The sequence below is a fragment of the Trichosurus vulpecula genome, chromosome 9, assembly GCF_011100635.1.
Source record: "Trichosurus vulpecula isolate mTriVul1 chromosome 9, mTriVul1.pri, whole genome shotgun sequence".
NCBI lineage: Eukaryota > Metazoa > Chordata > Mammalia > Diprotodontia > Phalangeridae > Trichosurus > Trichosurus vulpecula.
Genome location: NC_050581.1, coordinates 5,960,685 through 5,980,453, shown reverse-complemented (window position 1 = coordinate 5,980,453; position 19,769 = coordinate 5,960,685). Strand labels below are relative to the sequence as shown.

Sequence of the window (19,769 nt, the reverse complement as noted above, 5' to 3'; positions counted from 1 at the left end):
TAGAGGGAAACTTCTCTTGATACTTTAGTACTTGTCAAATTACTCAGCAGGTCTAAGCCACCATTGTGTGAATCTATCCAAAGCAGATGCTCAGATAAATAAACCTTTTCTCTCCTCAGTCTATTTACTTTGCCTCTTATTACTCACACTCTCTAAAAACACCTTTCTTTTTTCATACATTTGGGCTCCTTATTGGAGAAAGTTTAAGATGCAAAAATTATAAACTCCTTCATTTATAAAGGAAACTCCTAATTATTCTTACTAAGTGAAGGGAGCAGTGGTACTAGTCTCCAAAAATCATTGGTATTTGCTCTTCAGATGTAGCTTTTGCACTTGCATGTGAATGTGGCTAGAGGCAGCAGGGGTGCAGAGGTTTCAAAAACATGGGCCTAACTCTCCCAAGAGCAGCCAACTAAATTAAAATGTAATTGGGAAATATTTAACAGAATAAATAAAATACAGTAGAACATAGATAATATGTAGTTTTCTAATATGCAGTCCACCGGGACCCTTTGAGTTTTACGCCACAAGTGCAGTGGCTAGAGACTTGGCCTCAGAGCCAGGAAGCATCTGGCTTCAAAATCCTGCCTCTGACACATACTGGCTATGTCACCCTGGACATACTCTCTCAATGTTCTAGGCACCTGTCTAGAACTTTTAAGTTGCAGAAAAGGTGCTGACACTAATTGGTAGAATTTTCTCATCTGGGAAATTCTAAGGCTCATCCCTGCCTAGGTCTCTGGTCATCACTGATAATGTTTAAATTAATACCATTTCAAAGAAACAGGAACCCATTGATCACTCAGTAAACATTTATCACATGCCTACTGTGTGCCAAGTACTTTGGTTGTATTGAGGACAGAATGACAAAATGGAACCATTGATTCCCTCAAAGAACAAGATGTGGCTATCTCCAAAGAACCAATGAAACTTTTCAGCTTCTTGACCTGGACTCAGAAGTCTTTTCCACCAACCACCTCTTCTATTCTAAGAAATAGCATCACCTCCCAGAAGTGAAGAGAACAGTATAAGTTAAGATACATCATAAGTTTTTTAGTTTGTACTTTTTCAATACAAATAAATTCAGTGTTTTGAGGGCCGCCTTCTGCTGGGCCACAGGCTACCTGGGGAATAAAAATGAGTAAGAGGACACATTTATTCTCATCAAAGAATTTTACTACCTAATCTGTTGGACCATGTCAGCAAAAAATTCAAAGAAAGATCTTTCGATCTAAATTTGCAACTACTCTCTATTATTTAGGACTGTATGCTTTATCTTACATGTTAGATTATTGTAAGTTTTGGGTAACCAAAAACTGTAGTTAACTAAAAGTTTATTTTTGTTCCAGCAGGTCTTACATCTATAATTTACTTTGTTTTCACTCCTAGGAACCAAGTAAAGCCAAAGATCAAACAGTTCTTTTGATCAATGATATATAAGTTTTAAAGAGAGAGTTATCGAGATTAGGAGGGCAGAAGAGAAGTCCTGGTACATCATAATTAATTTCCATAAACTAAATATTAGCAAATACAGCTAGTGTAGAAAATAATATCTCATTATCTTTTTCTCAACCCTCTTGACCTCTCTGCTGCATCTGGCACTGTTGACCACCCTGGTGGCTTTTCCAATCCTCCTCAAATCTCCCACACCTTCTCAGCTGAGAACCTTATCTTGTTTCACTGAAAAAAAAAAGAATTGAGGCCATTTGTGAAAGCTCTGTCAAAAAATGTCTGTGTCTTCACTGTGAGCCCATTACTTCCCTCTCAGGAACTAGGTAGCATGCTTCATCCTATGTTCTCCAGGGATATGGCTGGTCATAGCATTGATCAGGATTCTGAAGTCTTTCAAAGTTGTCTGATTTACAGTGTCATTTTTCTTGCATATATTGTTCTCCCAGTTCTGCTTCCTTCACTCTACATCAGTTCATACGGCCCAGGAGTCTCAGAAATTGTTTGGTCACTTCTTACAGAACAACATTCATACAACACAATTTAGTTAGCCATTTCCCAGTTGATAGATATACCTTAGTTTCTAGTTCTTTTTTTTTTTTCACTTAATCACCCTTCACGATTATGAAATTTGTTTTCTTTGTGGTTTTTCATACTTGCTTCTCTATTAAGTTTGACAAATTTCTGCATGCACATGCGTGTGTGTGTGTGTGTGTGTGTGTGTGTGTGTGTGTTCAACCTTCCCTGAGGGTCCAGTTCAGATAATGTTCATGTACTCTTATTCTCACCCACCTCAATTATAAGAAATAGCAACTTTTACTCCCTTCTTCCTCCTGTATTCATCAGTGCATTCTTCTTACTCTCCCTTCTTTTTCTACTCTTAAAATTCTCAGAATAGAACCAGTCTATCCCAGGCCCTCTGCTTTTCTTATGTAACTCTCTCAGTAACCCTTGAAGACATTAAGTTCCTGAAGGAACACTTGTTTCTTATGCTATTAAAACGTTAGCACTACATTATCATACAGCCCCTTCCAATTGCTCAAATAAATTTATCTTTCTCTTAATTCTTGTCTTTGTATTTAATAGTTCTTACTCAGCCACTTAGTTAACCACGGCTTAGAGTCAGGAAAACTTAAGTTCAAACCCACCCTCAGACACTTATTAGTTTTGTGACCCTGGTCGAGTCACTTATCCTTTGCCTCTGTTTCCTCAGTTATAAATGGAGATAATCATAGCATGAGGATTAAATGAGATAAAATTTCTAAAGTGCTTAATAAAGTAACTTACACATAGTAAGTCCATAATAAGTACTTGTTTCCTTCCTACGGTCTTTTCATTAGAAAGGCTTAAAAGTACACTATTCCATTAAAAGTCTAGTTTTTCCCCTGTAAGATTACTCTCAGCTTTTCAGGATACATTGTTGCTGATAATAAGCCCAGCTTACAGCACGTGGATTCTATTTTCATTTGTCTTCTGGTTCTAATGGCTCTGGTAGCTTTTTTGAAAAAATGATTTATTGTAATTGAATATTTGTTAGTAACAAGGTTTTAGGGAATCAGTGAGTCTTAGATTCTTTCTCTCTTCCTATTTTCCAAGTCAGTTGTTTCTGATAGTTGATATCCCACATTTTCTATATTTTTAGTATTTTGACTGTTAATAATATTTCTTATGTCATTGAGTTTTTGAGTTTTGTTTGCTTCGTTCTGCTTTTCATGGAATACTCTATTTGGTTAACATTTTTTCAGCTTTTCTATTACGCTGTTTATTCTCTGAGTTTTTCTTAAGAGCTCTAACTTCATTATTTCTTGCTTCAAATCTTCCTCCATTTATTTTAGTAAACTTTATAGCCACTATAGCAGTCCTTGTGGCTAGACTGTCCTTTTTTCTGATGTTCTCCTTAATATGGCAGAAAAAAAAATGTCTTCTGAAATATCATCTTGGGATTCTTCTAAAAGAATTATTTTTTGAAATACAAGTTTGCCAGCAAAAACAGTTAAAATATTTAAATTTTTCAATTCTTATGGGTTAAGCGTCAGCTCATGAGAAAATACCCGTAACAAGACTTCCTAATAATGTCGGATATGTGAGACATTGCTATATATCTTTTAAAATCACCTATTTCCTTTTGTTTATTTTTATTTCAACTTTTTGTATTATGTAATTGTGGATCAATTTTAAAAGCATAATTTTCCTAAACATGAAGAGAGAAAATGTTGACGAAAATACTGTTTTTGCTTTTGTTCAGAATGCATACACAGCCACAGCTATCAACAGTACCAACTTCTGCACCTCAGCAAAGGATGCCTTTGTAATTCTAGTGGAGAATGCTTTGAGAGTGGCTACCATCAACACAGTAGGAGATTTTATGTTATTCCTCGGCAAGGTAGGACCAGTGTATATTATAAAGAGCTTACATCTTTTAAACATGTGCGTGCCTGAATTGTATATTAAAGAAATTTTTCTAGGAATGACTTCTGCATGTTGTCTCTCATATTTCAAAGTTATCTGGATGCACACAGAGTAGGCTTCTATGATGTCGCTGTTGGAAGACAGGACCAAAACCTGCCATAGTTTTGTTTTATACCTTTGTTTCACTTTATATTTGGGGAACATGATTCAGCCTTTAGTTGAATTGTCATCATGAGAAGATTGATCATGAGATGATAAAAACAATTGACCGTAACAGCACATGAAATAACTGACATTTATACATTTATATATTTCAAATATATATATAATATATATAATATTATTATAATACAACAGTAATATAATAATATAAATATATAATATATATTAATACATAAATGTATTATTTTTATATATATATATATTTAAGGTTTTTACAGCTATTTACTTTTGATCCTCATACTAGCCTTGCAAAATAGATCCTACAGGCATCGTTATCCCCATATTTACAAGTGAGGACATTGAGGCTTGCAGAAATTAAGTTAATTACAGCTCGTAAATGTGGGGACAGGCCTTGAAGTCCAGTCTTTCTGGATCCACATCTGCTGCTCTACCCTCTGTTCTATTCTATGTCCCTGAAACTAAGCATGGAGTGAGGAGTGGACTGCATCAAGGATGAGAGGACAGACATAAGTGATATCACATACTTTTTGAAGTTCTCAAGGATATTAGAATCCATTTTATTCCACTATGCTTTTAAAACACATTTTGGGTAAGAACAATCATTTGGTGTAGAGAACTGAAGTATAATGCATGTTGGTTGTATATGATTGGAAGTAGGATGATACTTAAGAAATTGTTACCTAGAGAGTTAGAATAAAAATTATATACATAAAATGTCATTTTTGAAAAGCTGCAGCTAATCCTTCTTTCTGCTAACCCAATTAGGTCCTGGCGTATGTTTGCATATTAAGGAATTCATTATCCTAAAGAACTAGTTTAGATGGCGTTAAGAGTGACCTGTGTGCCAAGATTTTGTATGCAGGCTTATAGTTTGCCAGTTGCCTTCCCCTTTTATTGTCAGTTTATATTAAATCATCAGATAATGTGTTGAGCCTATAGTCCATTTTTTTAAGCTTCAGCAAATAAATAAATCAATAGACTATGAGGTGAGTGTATAATTAGATAATGGCATAAGGAGGAAGGGGTGAACTAAAGGGCACTTTGGAGTTCCCAGGATCTGTCTGATATATGTCATAAAACGTTTTCCCTGAAAAGATGTTTCTCAAATCATTGGAAATAAACATAATGGTGACAAGCTTAAAAAGAACAGTGTTGGATACAAAACAGCTATTAGTTAAATGCATAGAATTTTAGAGCTGGAAGAGCCGTTAGAGAGATATCTAGGTCAGCTCTAACAGGTAAACTATGCTTTTATCCTATTTATATCTCAGAATATTATAATAAAAATTGACTTTGCTTTTTAGAAAAATGTGCTCTTCTATTGTTACATGCCTCACACTTCAGAAGTGGCAGCTGGGTGGTGTGGTAGATAGACCGGAAGTCATGAAGACTTGAATTCCAGTGTGACCTCAAATACTTAGAAACTATGTGCTCCTAGGCAAGACATGAACCATTTCTGCCTCAATTTCCTCATCTGTAAAATGGGGTAATGATAGCCCCCGCCTCCTGGGGTGGTTGTCGGGATAAAGTGAGCCTTCCAGAGCATCATAAATGTGAGCTGTTCTGTGCAAAGACAAAGAAATGGCAGCCTCCTTTCGCATCGTTTAGCTCAGTTAGCTCCTTAGACACACACACAAAGCGAAGGCGGTGCATCCAGCTGCTGTTTGGGACCAGCAGCATCTTTGTGAGTTTGTTTCTGGCCCAGAACTTGCCGTTTGTGGAGCAGGAACTAGAGAGGATTGGGTGGACGTGTATGTGCCTCTCAATGAAAGCCATCATTACTCTCTACTGATCGTGATTCAGCTCCTAGTTTGCGCGCATTACTAGTCTAGGCATGGTAATACGCAGCAATCTCCACCCTCAAAAAGCAGATCATCACCTGTGGAATTAAGATGTACACGTGAAAAGTTAAATAATTAACTTTAAGATGGTATTTCAGTGCTAAACTGGAATACATACAAGTGCTGTTTAGTACTTTAGAAGAGATGGTTGTGGGCTAGAGTGGTCAGGAAGGCTTCATGGTAGAGGTAGGACTTGATTTGGGCTTTGAACAATGGATAGATTGGGGGGAGGAAAAAAGGAGTGGGGAATGTGTTTCAAGCAAGAACAGTGTAGTGAACAAAAGTAAAAAGGAAAGAATATGCAGAGTGTTTCAGGGGAAAAGTACTAGACCAGTTAAGCTAAAGCAGAAGGTTTATGTTATAAGAGATAAGGTTTGAAAGTAGATTGTGACCAGTTTGAGGGGACCGAGATTTGGGAGTTTAAATATTGATCTAAGAAATTTGAAGTTTTTCCTATAGGCAGTGCGTGCCACGGTAGGTTTTTGAATTGGCAGTTAATGAGTTAATGAAAAGTCATAATTACAGAATAATTTTAGACTAATGTAATTTTTTAAAAAGTTTTTAGGCAATCTCATTTAAGGGCTAAACATTACTTAGTAAGTCTGCCAAGACTGCTTTAACAAATATATGACTCATTTGTAGATTAAATATTGTGCCCACACACTTCTTTTTGCCTATTAAAAGTCTAAAATTTTACTATGAATTTACGTAGCAAACCTTTTTCGTACGTAACACAGGCGTATTGACAGTCTGACGGAGACTAAATTATTACAAATTAACATTTGATTTGATTGGTGACATTTTATTATATTTAGCTACTTTTAGGGTTAATAAAATTAGTTTAAATTAAGATTTCTTTTTTCCAGCTCTCAAATCAACATTTTGTATTATGAAGCTATGTTTGTTTACTTGTGTTTGTGTCTTCTTGCTAGTAGAATTGCACAGTGTCTATCAGGGAAGAAGTAAAGTATGATTTGAGGTGAAATGGCATTCTGATGAGCATGAGCACAAAGAAAGACAAATCGAAGCCTCTCGCCATACAATATTAAACACAGTCTTTGTTCTCTTGACTTTAGATCCTGATAGTCTGCTGCACAGCGTTAGCGGGGATTATGCTGCTAAACTACCAGCAGGATTACACAGTGTGGGTGCTGCCATTGGTCATTGTTTGCCTTTTTGCTTTCCTGGTCGCTCACTGCTTCCTGTCCATTTATGAAATGGTCGTGGACGTATTATTCTTATGCTTTGCCATCGATACCAAGTACAATGATGGAAGTCCTGGCAGAGAATTCTACATGGATAAAGTGCTGATGGTAAATATGTTGAATGCTTTATACTTCTTTGAAGATAAAATATTTTGCTGATTTCTAATTACATATCCCTTCCTTACCATTCCAAATAAAATACTGTCTTGGTATAAATATAGACTATAGTTTTTACCTAAACCTGGATTGTAAAAACAAACCTCAGTGCTGCCTAGATTCAACGTGGACCTATATATTTTGTCCTTTCAAAGCGATCTCATTTTAAAGATACTGCCTATATTCAGGAGTGGCAGCCCGGAAACACAGTTGTTTTAACTGAATAGTGTTTGGATTTCACTTGTGTAACATTGTGTGGATAAGGTAGATCTTATAGAAATTGGGGAAGGGAACTGGGGCTAGGAGAATGGCCACTTGGTCGGTCCAGATGAAACTCCACTGCCCCTCTTCAGCTTATGTTGAGATCATGCCTTAATTAGTACAGTCTGTCCAGCTGGAGTGGAGGTAGCCAAATTATACATTCAGATTTCTCTTGTGACCAGAAAGAGGAGAGACACTATCATTGTTCTTCACTGACTTTGCCTGAAATGGGTTTTCGACCAAAAAAAGGCAAGTTTTCCAGATTCTATTCTCCATCATTTTTTTCCTTCACGTATTGCTGCTGTCCTTAAAAGAAGGCAATGGTACTAAATATACCAGAACTTAAGGACAAGTGGATCTGTTTCATGACTTGCTACGAATAGATTATTACTTTCTTCCATAAACCAGAACCTGAAAAACAACGCATAATAAGTTATATTTAAGCTGTTAGTCACCTGATGGTCTTAGTAGATTTTCTTAATCCCTGCAATAACAGAACATCAGTAAGAATTCTTACATAGAGCTTTGCTCTTGAACTGTGACATGGTTCTCACATAATATGTTCTGTAGAAGAGTGAAAGATGAGCATTAAATGATAAATCTGGAAGCATCAAAGCAAATCTCTTAATAGGTACATGAGGTTATGTTAAAAGCGATACTGCCTGAGTTCTTTGGTTAAATTGAAATTTAGGCACTTGAAGCAAGTGAACCATTAACTGAGGTTCGGAAACCTTTTAGATAAACACAGATTATCATGGTAGTGACATTTGTCAGATTAAGACTCGGTAGTTTTATCCCATTTATAATTAAGCCCTTTTAAAAAGCAAAAGATTATTTTTTCCAGTTAACAAAAATCTAATCAAACCCTTTTCCTCCTCCAATACGAATTCTGTAGAACCAACTAGAGTATTTAATGATACAATAGTGTTTCATAGCTTACATTCCTTAAGCTTTGGATTACAAGTGTTTCCCTGTATCGTATTTCCTTTGTGACATTAAGGAGAAAATGAGATAGTTATTTGTTATCACTTATTTTTGACCTGATTAGTAAAGCTGTTATCAAGTGTTTACTCCATCCTTCCTTTTCCTATACCCTGTAACAGGGCTGTCCAACCTTAGGTTTTTATTGAAACAATAGACAATATATTTTGATTTGCCATTTTAGTGAGAGCTCTGCAGTAGCTTGGCTTAGTTTACTAAAGTGTTTATGTAAATTTTTATGCTTGCAGGCGGGCCGCATTTTGGACAGCCCTGCCCTATAAGATTGTTTTTTGGGAGAAAGTTCATTCAATAAAACTTCTTTTGCTATTCTTTATGTAACATTTTATATGAGAAAAAATTAAAGAAGAAAAGTAATAGTCTTTTTTTTGACATAAATTAGGTATTTAATCCTAGGGGAGACATTATTTTCTTAGGGAGGCAGTCTGGGGAAGAGAGTATTTGACTTGGGAATCCAAGCCTTGGCTCTGCCTCTTGTTACCTTTGTGACCCTTGGCAATTCAGGTAACCTCTCTGGGCCTCCATTCCTCATCTGTAAAACAAAGCAGTTGGACTAGATGACATTTGGGGTCACTTTAAGTTCTTTATCTATTATCCAGTGATCCTTTTTTTAATATTTTATTTTTTCCAATTATATATAAACATTTTTAACATTCTTTTTTAAAATTTTGAGTTCCAAATTCTTTCTATCTGCCTCTCCCTTCCCCCCTCATTGAGAAGGCAAGCAATTTAATATACATTATACATGTGCAGTCATGCAAAATGTGTTTTCATATTGGTTATGTTGTGAAAGAAAACGTAAACCCCCAAAAAAGTATGCTTTGATTGGCATTTAGACTCTGTCAGTTCTTTCTGTAGAGGTGGATAGCATTTTTTCATCATGAGTCCTTGAGAATTGTCTTGGATCATTGTATTGCTGGGAATAGCCAAGTCATTCACAGTTGATCCTCATACAATGTTGCCGTTACTGAATACAGAGTTCTCCTGACTTCACTTCACATCAGTTCATGCAAGTCTTCCCTGATTTTTCTGGAAGCATCCTGCTCATCATTTCTTGTAACACAGCAGTATGCCATCACAATCATATGTCACAGCTTGTTCAACCATTCCGCAGTTGATTGGCATCCCCTCAATTTCCAGTTCTTTGCCACCATAAAAAGAGCTGCTGTAAAAATTTTTGTACGTACAGATCCTTTTCCTTTTTTTTTTTTAAAAATCTCTTTGGGATACAGACCTAATAATGGTATTACACAAAGGGTATGCATAGTTTTATAGCCCTCTAAGCATAGTTCCAAATTGCTCTCCAGAATAATTAGACCAGTTCATAACTCCACCAGCAGTGCATTAGTGTCCCAGTTTTCCCATATCATCTCCAACATCTGTCATTTTCCTTTTCTGTCAGATCAGCCAATCTGATAGGTGTGAAGTGGTACCTCAGAGTAATTTTAATTTGCATTTCTCTAATCAATAGTGATTTATCCATAGTGATTTAGAGCATTTTTTCATTTGACTTTGATTTCTTCATCTGAAAACTGCCTGTTCATATACTTTGACTATTTCTCAATTGGGGAATGATTTGTAGTCTTATAAATTTGACTCCATTTCTCTCTATATTTATTTGAGAAATGAGGCCTCCCCCTCACCCCCTCAGTTTTCAGCTTTCCTTCTAATCTTGGCCGCATGAGTTTTGTGTGTGCAAAAACTTTTTTAATTTCATGTAATCAAAATTATCCATGTTACATCCTTTATCTCTGGTTTAGTCATAAATTGTTCCCTTACCCATAAATCTGACAGGTACGCCATTCCATGCTTCCCTAATTTTTTATGGTATCACCCTTTATGCCTAAACCATGTACTTATTTTGACCTTATGTTGCTGTACAGTATGAGATATTTGTCTGTACCTAGTTTCTGCCAAGCTGTTTTCTAGTTTTCCCAGCAGTTTTTGTCAAATAGTGAGTTCTTGTCCCAAAAGCTTGGATCTTTGGGTTTGTCAAACACTAAATTACTATGGTCATTTACTAGTACGTGTTGTGTACCTAATCTGTTTCACTGACACACCACTCTATTTCATAGCCAATACCAGATTGTTTTCATGATTGCCACTTTGTAATACAGTTTGAGATCTGGTATGACTAAACCATCTTCCTTCACAGTTTTTTCATTGATTCCCTTAATGTTCTTGACCTTTTGTTCTTCCAGATGAATTTTGTTATTATTTTTCTGGCTCTATAAAATAATTTGTTGGTAGTTTGATTGGTATGATACTGAATAAGTAAATTAATTTAGGTAGAATTGTCATTTTCATTATATTGGCTCAGCCTATCCATGAGCAGTTAATATTTTTCCAGTTGTTTAGATTTGATATTTTATAGCTGTGTCCTTATAGTTCCTGGGTTTGTCTTGGCAGGTAGACTCCCAAATATATTGCCTACAGTTATTTTAAATGGAATTTGTCTTTTTATCTCTTACTGCTGGATTTTGTTGGTAATATATAGAAATGCTCATGATTTATCTGGGTTTATTTTATATCTTGCAATTTTGCTAAAGTTGTTAATTATTTCAAGTAGCTTTTTTAGTTGATTCTCTAGGATTCTCCAAGAGTACCATCATATCATTTACAAAGAATGATAATTTTTTTCCTCATTGCCTATTCTAATTCCTTCAATTTTTTTTCTTCTCTTGTAGTATTTCTAGTACAGTATTGAGTAATAGTGGTGATAATGGGTATCCTCGCTTCAACTCTGATCTTATTGGAAAGGCTTCTATCTTATCCCCATTACAGATAATGTTTGCTGATGGTTTTAGATAGATACTGCTTCTCACTTTAAGGAAAGTTCCATTTATTCCTATGCCTTCTAGTGTTTCTTTAATAGGAATGAATGTTGTATTTTGCCAAAAGCTTCTTCTGCATCTATTGAGATAATCATGTGATTTTTGTTGTTTTTGTTATTGATATGGGTCAGTTATGCTGATAGTTTTCCCAATATTGAACCAGCCCTGAATTCCTGGTATAAATCCCACCTGGTCATATAGTACATGATTTTTGTGATATATTGGTGTAATCTCCTTGCTAATATTTTATTTAAAATTTTTGCATCATATCATTAGAGATATCCATCTATAGTTTTATTTCTCTGTTTATTATCCAGTAATACTTGAGCCATAATTAAATATTCAGTTTAACATATTTGAGCACAGATCAGCATCATATTTCACTCTAGTTGGGTGAATTTTGAAGCTTTTTTGTACGTTACTAGATATTATTTATTGGCACCTTTTTATGTCCTTCCTTTGCAGCACTGGGAAAGCTGGCATATTGGAATTAGGGATTTAAATGTTCTTTATACTTAATCCACTTACTGAAAGTAAATGAGATTATAAAATATGTTGCCTCTTATTTTTCAGGAATTTGTGGAGAACAGTAGAAAATCCATGAAAGAGGCTGGTAAGGGAGGGGCTGCCGATTCCAGAGAGCTAAAACCGATGGTAGGTGGAGATGAGGAGGTGACCACCCTCCAAGAATTTCACTTTTGCTTCCTCCCCCTCTCTGTCTTCACTGACTGCACGTCTTCTGGAGATGCTTATGTTGTCTGTATTACTCAGGATGTTCTGCTTTTTCTCTTTGTGTGCTTACCCATCACTTGGATAGCTGAGTTTCTGTCACAAATGAGATCATCTTCTGTCAAAGTAAGCTGAAAGGAACTGCAATTTTTCATGCATTTAAAAAAAAAAAAACAAACCACTATCACAATATTTTAATTCTCATGGTTGGTTGGGTTGCCTCTTTTGAATATATTTAGTTTTTTTAGTACAACATAAGTACTGGGGCTGAAATTTTGGTTATGTGTTTTCAAAAACAAGGGTAAAGTTATATGTATTTTAGCAAATCCTTTCTGACTTCAGACAATCTTGTGTTCTTATTGATATGAGTATTGCCTTTACAAATACAGATCGCAGCCACTCTGTGTGCTCTTGTAAACAATATTCATGAGGAACTGTGCCCCTCCCCCCAAAATAAAAAATCCCTGACCTGAGAGCCAACTTACCTAGACTGGTCCTCTGGAAGCCAGTTTGGAAGGACTTTCTAGACCTAGCATTCTGCTGGTATAATTTGTGAAAACTTAGGGTCACCTCCTTGTCATGATGAGGTAGTGGAAGAGGACATTAATGGAGGCAGTTCCTTTCATCCTGCTAAAAACGCACATTTCCCCATTCATTTATATTGTACTATTTATGTTGCGGTATTTTCTTCGGCTGACTTTTTGTTTCCTCAGCTGTACTTTCTTTATATTTCATAGACTCCTTTGCAGCAATGACTCTGGCAGTGTAGTTAAAAAATCCATATGTATATGCATTTTCAGACAAGAAGAAAAGTTGGTTTTTCTGTTGTTCCTTTTAGTCATAGTAGGGATAAACTACCCCCAACTGGAATGACTTTATATAATCAAACCATTCCATAGTTTTTTAAAAATGCCTTATATTAGTGCTTAAATAATCAGTGCAACAGGTTTTGAGTTACTTAGAATGTCAAGCCTATTAGAATGAAAGGCCTCTGTAATGGTACATTCTGAGCCTCACCTGGGGGACTCATGGTTCTTAAAATAGCATAGGTAGTTTCAGATTATTCAACTATTTAGAATATGAAGGTACTTTAAATCTAACATCTCCTATTAGGACCCCAAATCTAAGAACCTTCGTCTCCTCTTCCCCTACATTTTAATAAAGTGTTGGGTTTATGGGTTGTTAGCCCAAAGAAATGTGTTTTTTATATTTTTTGATACCAACTTAAGCATCAAGATTAAGAATAATTTGGAAAGTCTAACAAAAATGCCCACCTAATTTTTTGAAAGAAAACTTGGTTTAACCTATAAAATAATTCGATTCAACAAGCATTTATAAAGGACTTGTTAATAATCAAAGTACCGCGTCCTATCCTGGCAAAATAAAATGACGGATAAAGCGCAGGCCCCTTCCTAGGGGAGCTCACAATCTAAAGAGAGAGAGTAAAACAAATACAAATAATTAATGCGAAAGAATTACGTGAGGTAGGGAATTAGGACAAAGATCAGTACTGAGTAGAAGGGGGCGGGTGGGGATGGAGGGAAGGTTTCTTGGAGCTGAGTTTTAAAGGTGGGGTCCCTCAGTCATTCAAAATCTAAAATAACTGAAAGTCTTCAACACATTTAGATGTGAGCCGTTTGGGGAGGGTGAATTAGGTTACCTCCATCCTCCCTAAATCCCCAGGGCCTATTACAGTAGTATTTAAGATGAAAATACATTGATGACTGGGATGCTTCCCAAGGCGTGGCAGAGGGAGATAACCACAATGATATGTTATTAGACTTTACTGAAGTATCTCCTGGATGCTTTTTATCCAATAAGATCTTATTTCCCTATATTACACCACACCCCTCATATATGTGTGTATATACACACACACACACACACACACACACACACACACACACAGACATATATATTCTTTGCTGTGAACATTCTCAACTTTAAAAATGTTTTCCTCATATAATTCTCCACCTTAGGATTCCCCAACCCTCTGTCACCTCTCCCTTTATCCATTTGGTTCCTGTCTATTTTACCTTCCTAATATATCCCACCTCTAACCCCTTATCTGCAGCCACCACTACAATTTAGGTCCCACCAGGCCTTTTGTAATAGCCTTCTAATTGGTCTCCCTGCTTCCAGTCTGCCCCACTCTTCAATCCATCCTCCCCACAGTTGCCAAAATAATCCTAAAAAATGGCCCTGGCCTTGTCATTTCCCTGATCAGAAACCTTCATTGTCTCTGACTTTTGCAAATACAAAAACCAAACTCCTCGGCCTGCCATTAGGGCTCTCTACATTCTGGTTCCAAACAGCCTTTCCAGCCCTCCAGGATGGTCTGTCTCCTCCCCCCTCTACACTTACCCAGGCTGCCTTCTCTGGCTAGGATGTGCACCCCGTTCCATTCCCACTCGCCCAATTCTTATTTTCCTCCAAGATTTGACAACTCTTGTGAAGTCTCCCCTCGTTGCCTCTCTACTTTGGCCCCTACAGATCACCACCACCCTTTCCCTCTTCCAGCGTTCTTGTATTTCTGTATTTGTGTTTATAAATTCTATGAGGACATAGAATCTGTTTGGCTTTTGTCTCTGTACTGCCAGCACCTAGCATAGTACCATAAATGTATTAGGCAATAAATGTTTGTTGTATTGAATCGAATTGATAGTTATTTTTTCTTACGTTGAAACACCAGCTACTGCTATTATTAAAAACTTCTGTTAAACCAAGCTCCCATTGTCATGTCTAGGTCAGATAAGAAACATTCAGATGCTTTTCATTGGGCAAGACTGGGGAAGGGAGAACAATTCACAACTCTCTTGGCAAGCTGCCATTCATTTTCCCCTCCCCTTTCTTTGTATGTTTCAAGTGGACTCGGGTACAGAGATGTTTTCTCTGGAAAAAAAAAAAATCTCCTGAAGACAGAAAAGTAAACTGGCTGCTTCAGCTAGCTGGTTCTCTTTATTAAGCATCAAATGTTCCCAAGTTCAAAATCTGAAACTTGAAAGGAAACTCTAAATACTAACACCATTTTTCTTGCAAATGATTTCTTTATTTGCATGCTGCCTCTCTCACTAACACCTTTATCTTAATTTGAAGTATGCTTTGAGGAATTAAGAAAGGGAGATCTTTAGATCTGAATTACAGTTAGCATGGCCGCTGTTGGCTATATAATTCTGGAAGTTACTTTTTTTTTCTTAAGCATAAATGAGGAATGGAAATCTCACAATTAAAGAAAGCTTGCTTAAGGTGGTATTAAATTTAGACTTAGGTGTTATGACTCCTTGTAGCCTCTTTCTGATAGTATCCACTCCGGTCCAACTTTTAAATAAAATTATGAAGGCGTGGAGAAGTCTGTGAAACATTCAAGTGTGTAAGTCAGTGTTTATCTCAGTAAAATTACTTTTTTTCTGTTAACACAGTTGCCTCCTACCTTTATCTCAATTGAAGCACAAATAAGATGCCTTTTTTAAATATGTGAATAGTTTGTTATTTTAGCACTGTCTTCTCCTTCCTATTTTCTTTCTGCCAAGCCCAAAAGCTCATCTTTTACATACCAAAGGTCCCACTTTTTTTTTAGTAACCAGCGAGCAGGAATAGGTCATTTTCAGTGTTTTCTGAACTCTGGAGTCTATAAAGATGGCCTTTAAATGGTCAAAAAGGAAAAGTACATGTGACTGCTTGGCTTAGAAATATTTTAAAAATATTAGAAATATCATATATTCATATTTTTATAGTTAAATTTATTCTGTGCTCCCTTTGGAGATAATTCTGTATGAGGTTGTCATTATTATTATTTTATCACCTTTCTGGAAATACTGCTACCACCCCATATACAGAACATATTTTAAGCAATTATTTTAACCTAGAAAACAGTATTCTGAAGTGAGAAGACTCTAAAATTTCCTTTAGGAAGGAGTTAAGTGAAATAAATGTTAAACCTGTTCCTTGTGTTATTATGGAAAGAACTATGCTAGTGTTGAAATATTTTGAAAGCTTATGAAGTCTCTGCATTCCCATGGAGAAGTTTTTGGTGAAATTAGTCACATCTGAGAAATAACTGACATAACCAACAGGTGTGGAGTTACCTTCCTGTTTGCTATGGAGTTTGGAGAGGAGAGAAGCAGAATGTTGTTGGGAAGAAGGGAGAGGCAAGTGTCCCTGTTAGGTCAGGGCTCCGACAGACATTTAGGGGAGATTTAATTTAAAAAAAAATGCTTCGCTGAGGCAGAATCTCTAAGCTCAAGTTCCCAGTGTGGTGCAGGGATAAATTAATCCAGGAGTTGGGAGTATCTGGGAAACTGCCAGGCATTGCCAAGGCAGGTCTACGTAGTTGTTAAGAATAGGGCATGTCAGGGCACGTTCAGGAAGAAGACCCTTTCCATCCATTTTGCTCTGTCACTTTTTATTCTTTTTTTTATTTTTGCATTTGTGACATCACTTGTGGTGTTCCTTTAATGACATTTGTCTAAGACTGTACTTTGTATGACTTTGTTTTCTAGGCTTCGGGAGCAAGTTCAGCTTGAATCTAGCCGACCATTACGGAACCCATTGACATTCCAAAACCATATGTATACATATATATGTATTCGTGTATGTGTGTGTATATATATGGATATGTATACATAATCAGCCAAAATCAGAGAAAAGGAACAGGGATTTAATACTTTTTTTAAGATTATTTTTGTCAAACATGTACTCCTTTCATACGGGTGGCTTTTACAGGCAATTTTAGTCATTTAGTTTTTTCAATAGTAATTGTATTAATGGAAATGTTAAGATTCATATCTGATGAAGGTTTTTAATAACTTAGAGGAGAATTTAGGTATAGTTATTTTAAGTAAAAATTTTAGACCAAATCCTTTGTCCAAAATACTAAAACTTGTTAATTGGGTCAAATTCCCCAAGGTATGCATTCTATCCAGGGTGTGTTTTACTGATTCATAAACCCAAGTGAATGGGACAGACTATTTGGACATACATATATTTTCCAGATAAATTAGACATTAATTTAAATCTTTGCCTTTGAAAAGCTTCTCTATACAAGGAAGTCATGAGATTGGATGGCATCTTACATACAAATGGGCCTAGAATGGATTTCCATTCTAATTCATAAATTTATTAGCTATCATTAAAAAGTAACCAGATCCTCAGGTATTTTTAGATGGCCCTTAAAACTTATCTCAAAGGGAACAGCAAAAAGGAATAGATATTTTCTGATGTAAACTTCTTCTTGTATCACTTTTTCCTTTTCTTTTTGATTTCAGTAGGTTTCTCTATACTTGTGTGCCCTGGCTGTGAGAGCATACGTTCCATAAACAAGCAGCTGAGCAAACTACCAACTATGAAAGTTGAGCATTTAAATTTCTGTATTTTGATTTTGCCAACTTAATCATGCTGGTAGAAAGAAAACAGGAACCGATATGTATCACACAAAAATTACTTAAAGCTTTTGTGACCTTGAGTCAGTTCTAGGAACTATCCATTGACTTCAGGATAAATGGCCATTTTATTTCATTGCTTATGATCAAGTGTGTAAACCGTGTCACCCCAGCCTGGCAGGTGCTTCTCGCTATGAAAATCATGGAGTATCCAGTGACTGCAAAAGAACTGGTTCATGTTTTGTTTTTCAAATGTTGAATGTTTCTTTGTTTTTGTTTCAACTCTCGAAGCTTACCAGATATGAATGGCTAATATTCCATTGTTCTGCTTGTGTAATGGTGAATGCTTTAAAACAAAGTGTATTTGCTAAGAATAATTCATGATCTCTTTATGCGATAACTCCTTTTTGTTACAATTTTTTTAAAAAAGCTATTTTTGTTAATGTAAAGTAAATATTTCAGAGCAGAATTTTTAAACTTATTGCACTAAATACAGGCTCTGTAAGAAAAATAACGCCTCAGCATTTTATCATTCCATAGAAAGAGAATCTTTTGAAAGAAAGCATGCCTTCCTATCAAGCTTAGACAATGGATTAGAGTGGTGTGTATGAATGTATGTGCTGTTAATGTCACCAGGACTTCATAAGCAGCTGTTTGCTAATGTGCTTCCTTTCAAAGGATTGGACCTTTAAATTGCTACAGAAGGTAAATTGTATTTTTTTTAATCAGTTTGTGCTCTTTACTCAAGGTAAGCCAGCCAAATGCCTTGATTTTATTTGTAAGGCTCAACGCAACTTTCTGATTTTTTCAGAATCTTAGTAATAATGAGAATCTGAATTTTTAAAAATACAATTTAGGGCTCATGTCTTAAAAGGATCAGGGGAAGCTAACTTTGTGAGAATAACTGTTTGAAGTCAGTGATTCTCCAGAGGTTAACTTCCACAATTTAAATAGTATCATTCTTTTCTGTATGCAATATGATATATTGGAAAGAGCACTAGATTTAAAGTCAGAAGACCTGGGTTCAAGTCCCAGCTCAACTACAGATGATTTATGTGACTATGGGCAAGTCATTTGGCTTCCCTGGACCTCGGTTACCTCAGATTTAAAATGAGGGTGTTGAAGTAGATTATCTCTTAAGGTCCTTTCCTCTTTTAAATCCTATAACTCAGTAATTTGAAATGGCAAGAATATACTCATGGACCTAGCCAAATTCTAGTTCAGATTGATGCAAGGGAAAAATTAACGTTCTATTTGAATGCAGAAGGACATCAGCTCCATAGCAATCCCAGATTTTTGACAATTCAAGAACATTGGCAACCGAATTAATCATTGGAGTTAAAGTGTGGAAGATTGAGGACCAAAACTGAAGGGGTTACAAGTTACAAGCATTTCAGGAGGTATCACCACCACCCCCATTCCATCCCTACCCTCCATAGCCTGATGGAAGTCCGGGACTTAGAAGTCTTAGGTTCTACTCACTTGGACATCCTGACATCATGGATTCTTGCTGCTCCCTGTTCCATATGCTTGCAGCCTCTGCTGTTTGGAAGCCACCAGAAATGCTTTCTTAATATCATTTGCAACTAGAACTGTAATCAGAAAGAAATTTTGTATTTTTGTATAACTTGACTGTGTGCCATTTTATATAACAGGCCCTGTTTTACAAATAAATTTTGTTTTACTAACACTGTGTTTAGAGATTATGGTCAACGCTTTTCTATGGTTAAATGTAATGTTGAAGTCAGAAATTAATGCCAAGGTAGTCGCCCTTAATAAAGCAGTGTGTAAATTTGTGTGCATATATAGAATATATATGTATGTTTATATATATATATTTTTATATATAGGTTCAAATATATATGTATATATCACACAGTCACACACAGATATATGATTAAATTGCTAGTTTCTTTTCCGCTTCCATACCAATTTCATTCTTTGCCTAATTAGAACAAAGCCTCAGACAACTCTTCCTAGCAATATATAAATGTTTTCATTTGATGCTTTGGATAAAATAACACTGCTGTCTTTCATTCATTGCAAATCATCCCACAACTAGACATAGGCTGCCTTCTTGCTGTCCGCCTATGGCCTCCATCACTTGACCAAGTGAGAAGAGTAAGATAGGTTGAAAATTAAAATTGGCTTTAAAATGCGGTTTCCTGAGCAGCTTTAGCTGTCATGTGCTTAGCACAATTTTTATCTGCCTGCAAAATGGAACTTCAGAGCTGCCTCCGTGATGAATCTTTTTGGAGGGAAATTCTCATAACATGGCCAGTGTTCTAAATTATTTCTGTCAGTGTTAGAGAGTTGACACCACTT

At 36.0% G+C, this 19,769-nt stretch overlaps 1 protein-coding gene across 2 annotated transcripts in view; it reads left to right on the top strand.

Moving 5' to 3' along the window:
• Positions 1 to 19,132, top strand: part of SLC44A1 (solute carrier family 44 member 1) — a 218,154-nt gene extending 199,022 nt beyond the window's left edge. Inside the window, exons 13-16 of one of the 2 annotated variants that reach the window (XM_036738123.1) lie at positions 3,695 to 3,832; positions 6,959 to 7,195; positions 11,911 to 11,991; positions 16,566 to 19,132. In XM_036738123.1, coding sequence (XP_036594018.1) covers positions 3,695 to 3,832; positions 6,959 to 7,195; positions 11,911 to 11,991; positions 16,566 to 16,589 — 480 coding nt within the window. In that variant the 3' untranslated portion in view covers positions 16,590 to 19,132. Of the gene's footprint in view, positions 1 to 3,694; positions 3,833 to 6,958; positions 7,196 to 11,910; positions 12,234 to 16,565 lie in introns of those variants that run through there. The other variant, XM_036738122.1, reaches the window with a different exon arrangement.
• Positions 19,133 to 19,769: the final 637 nt, after the last annotated feature.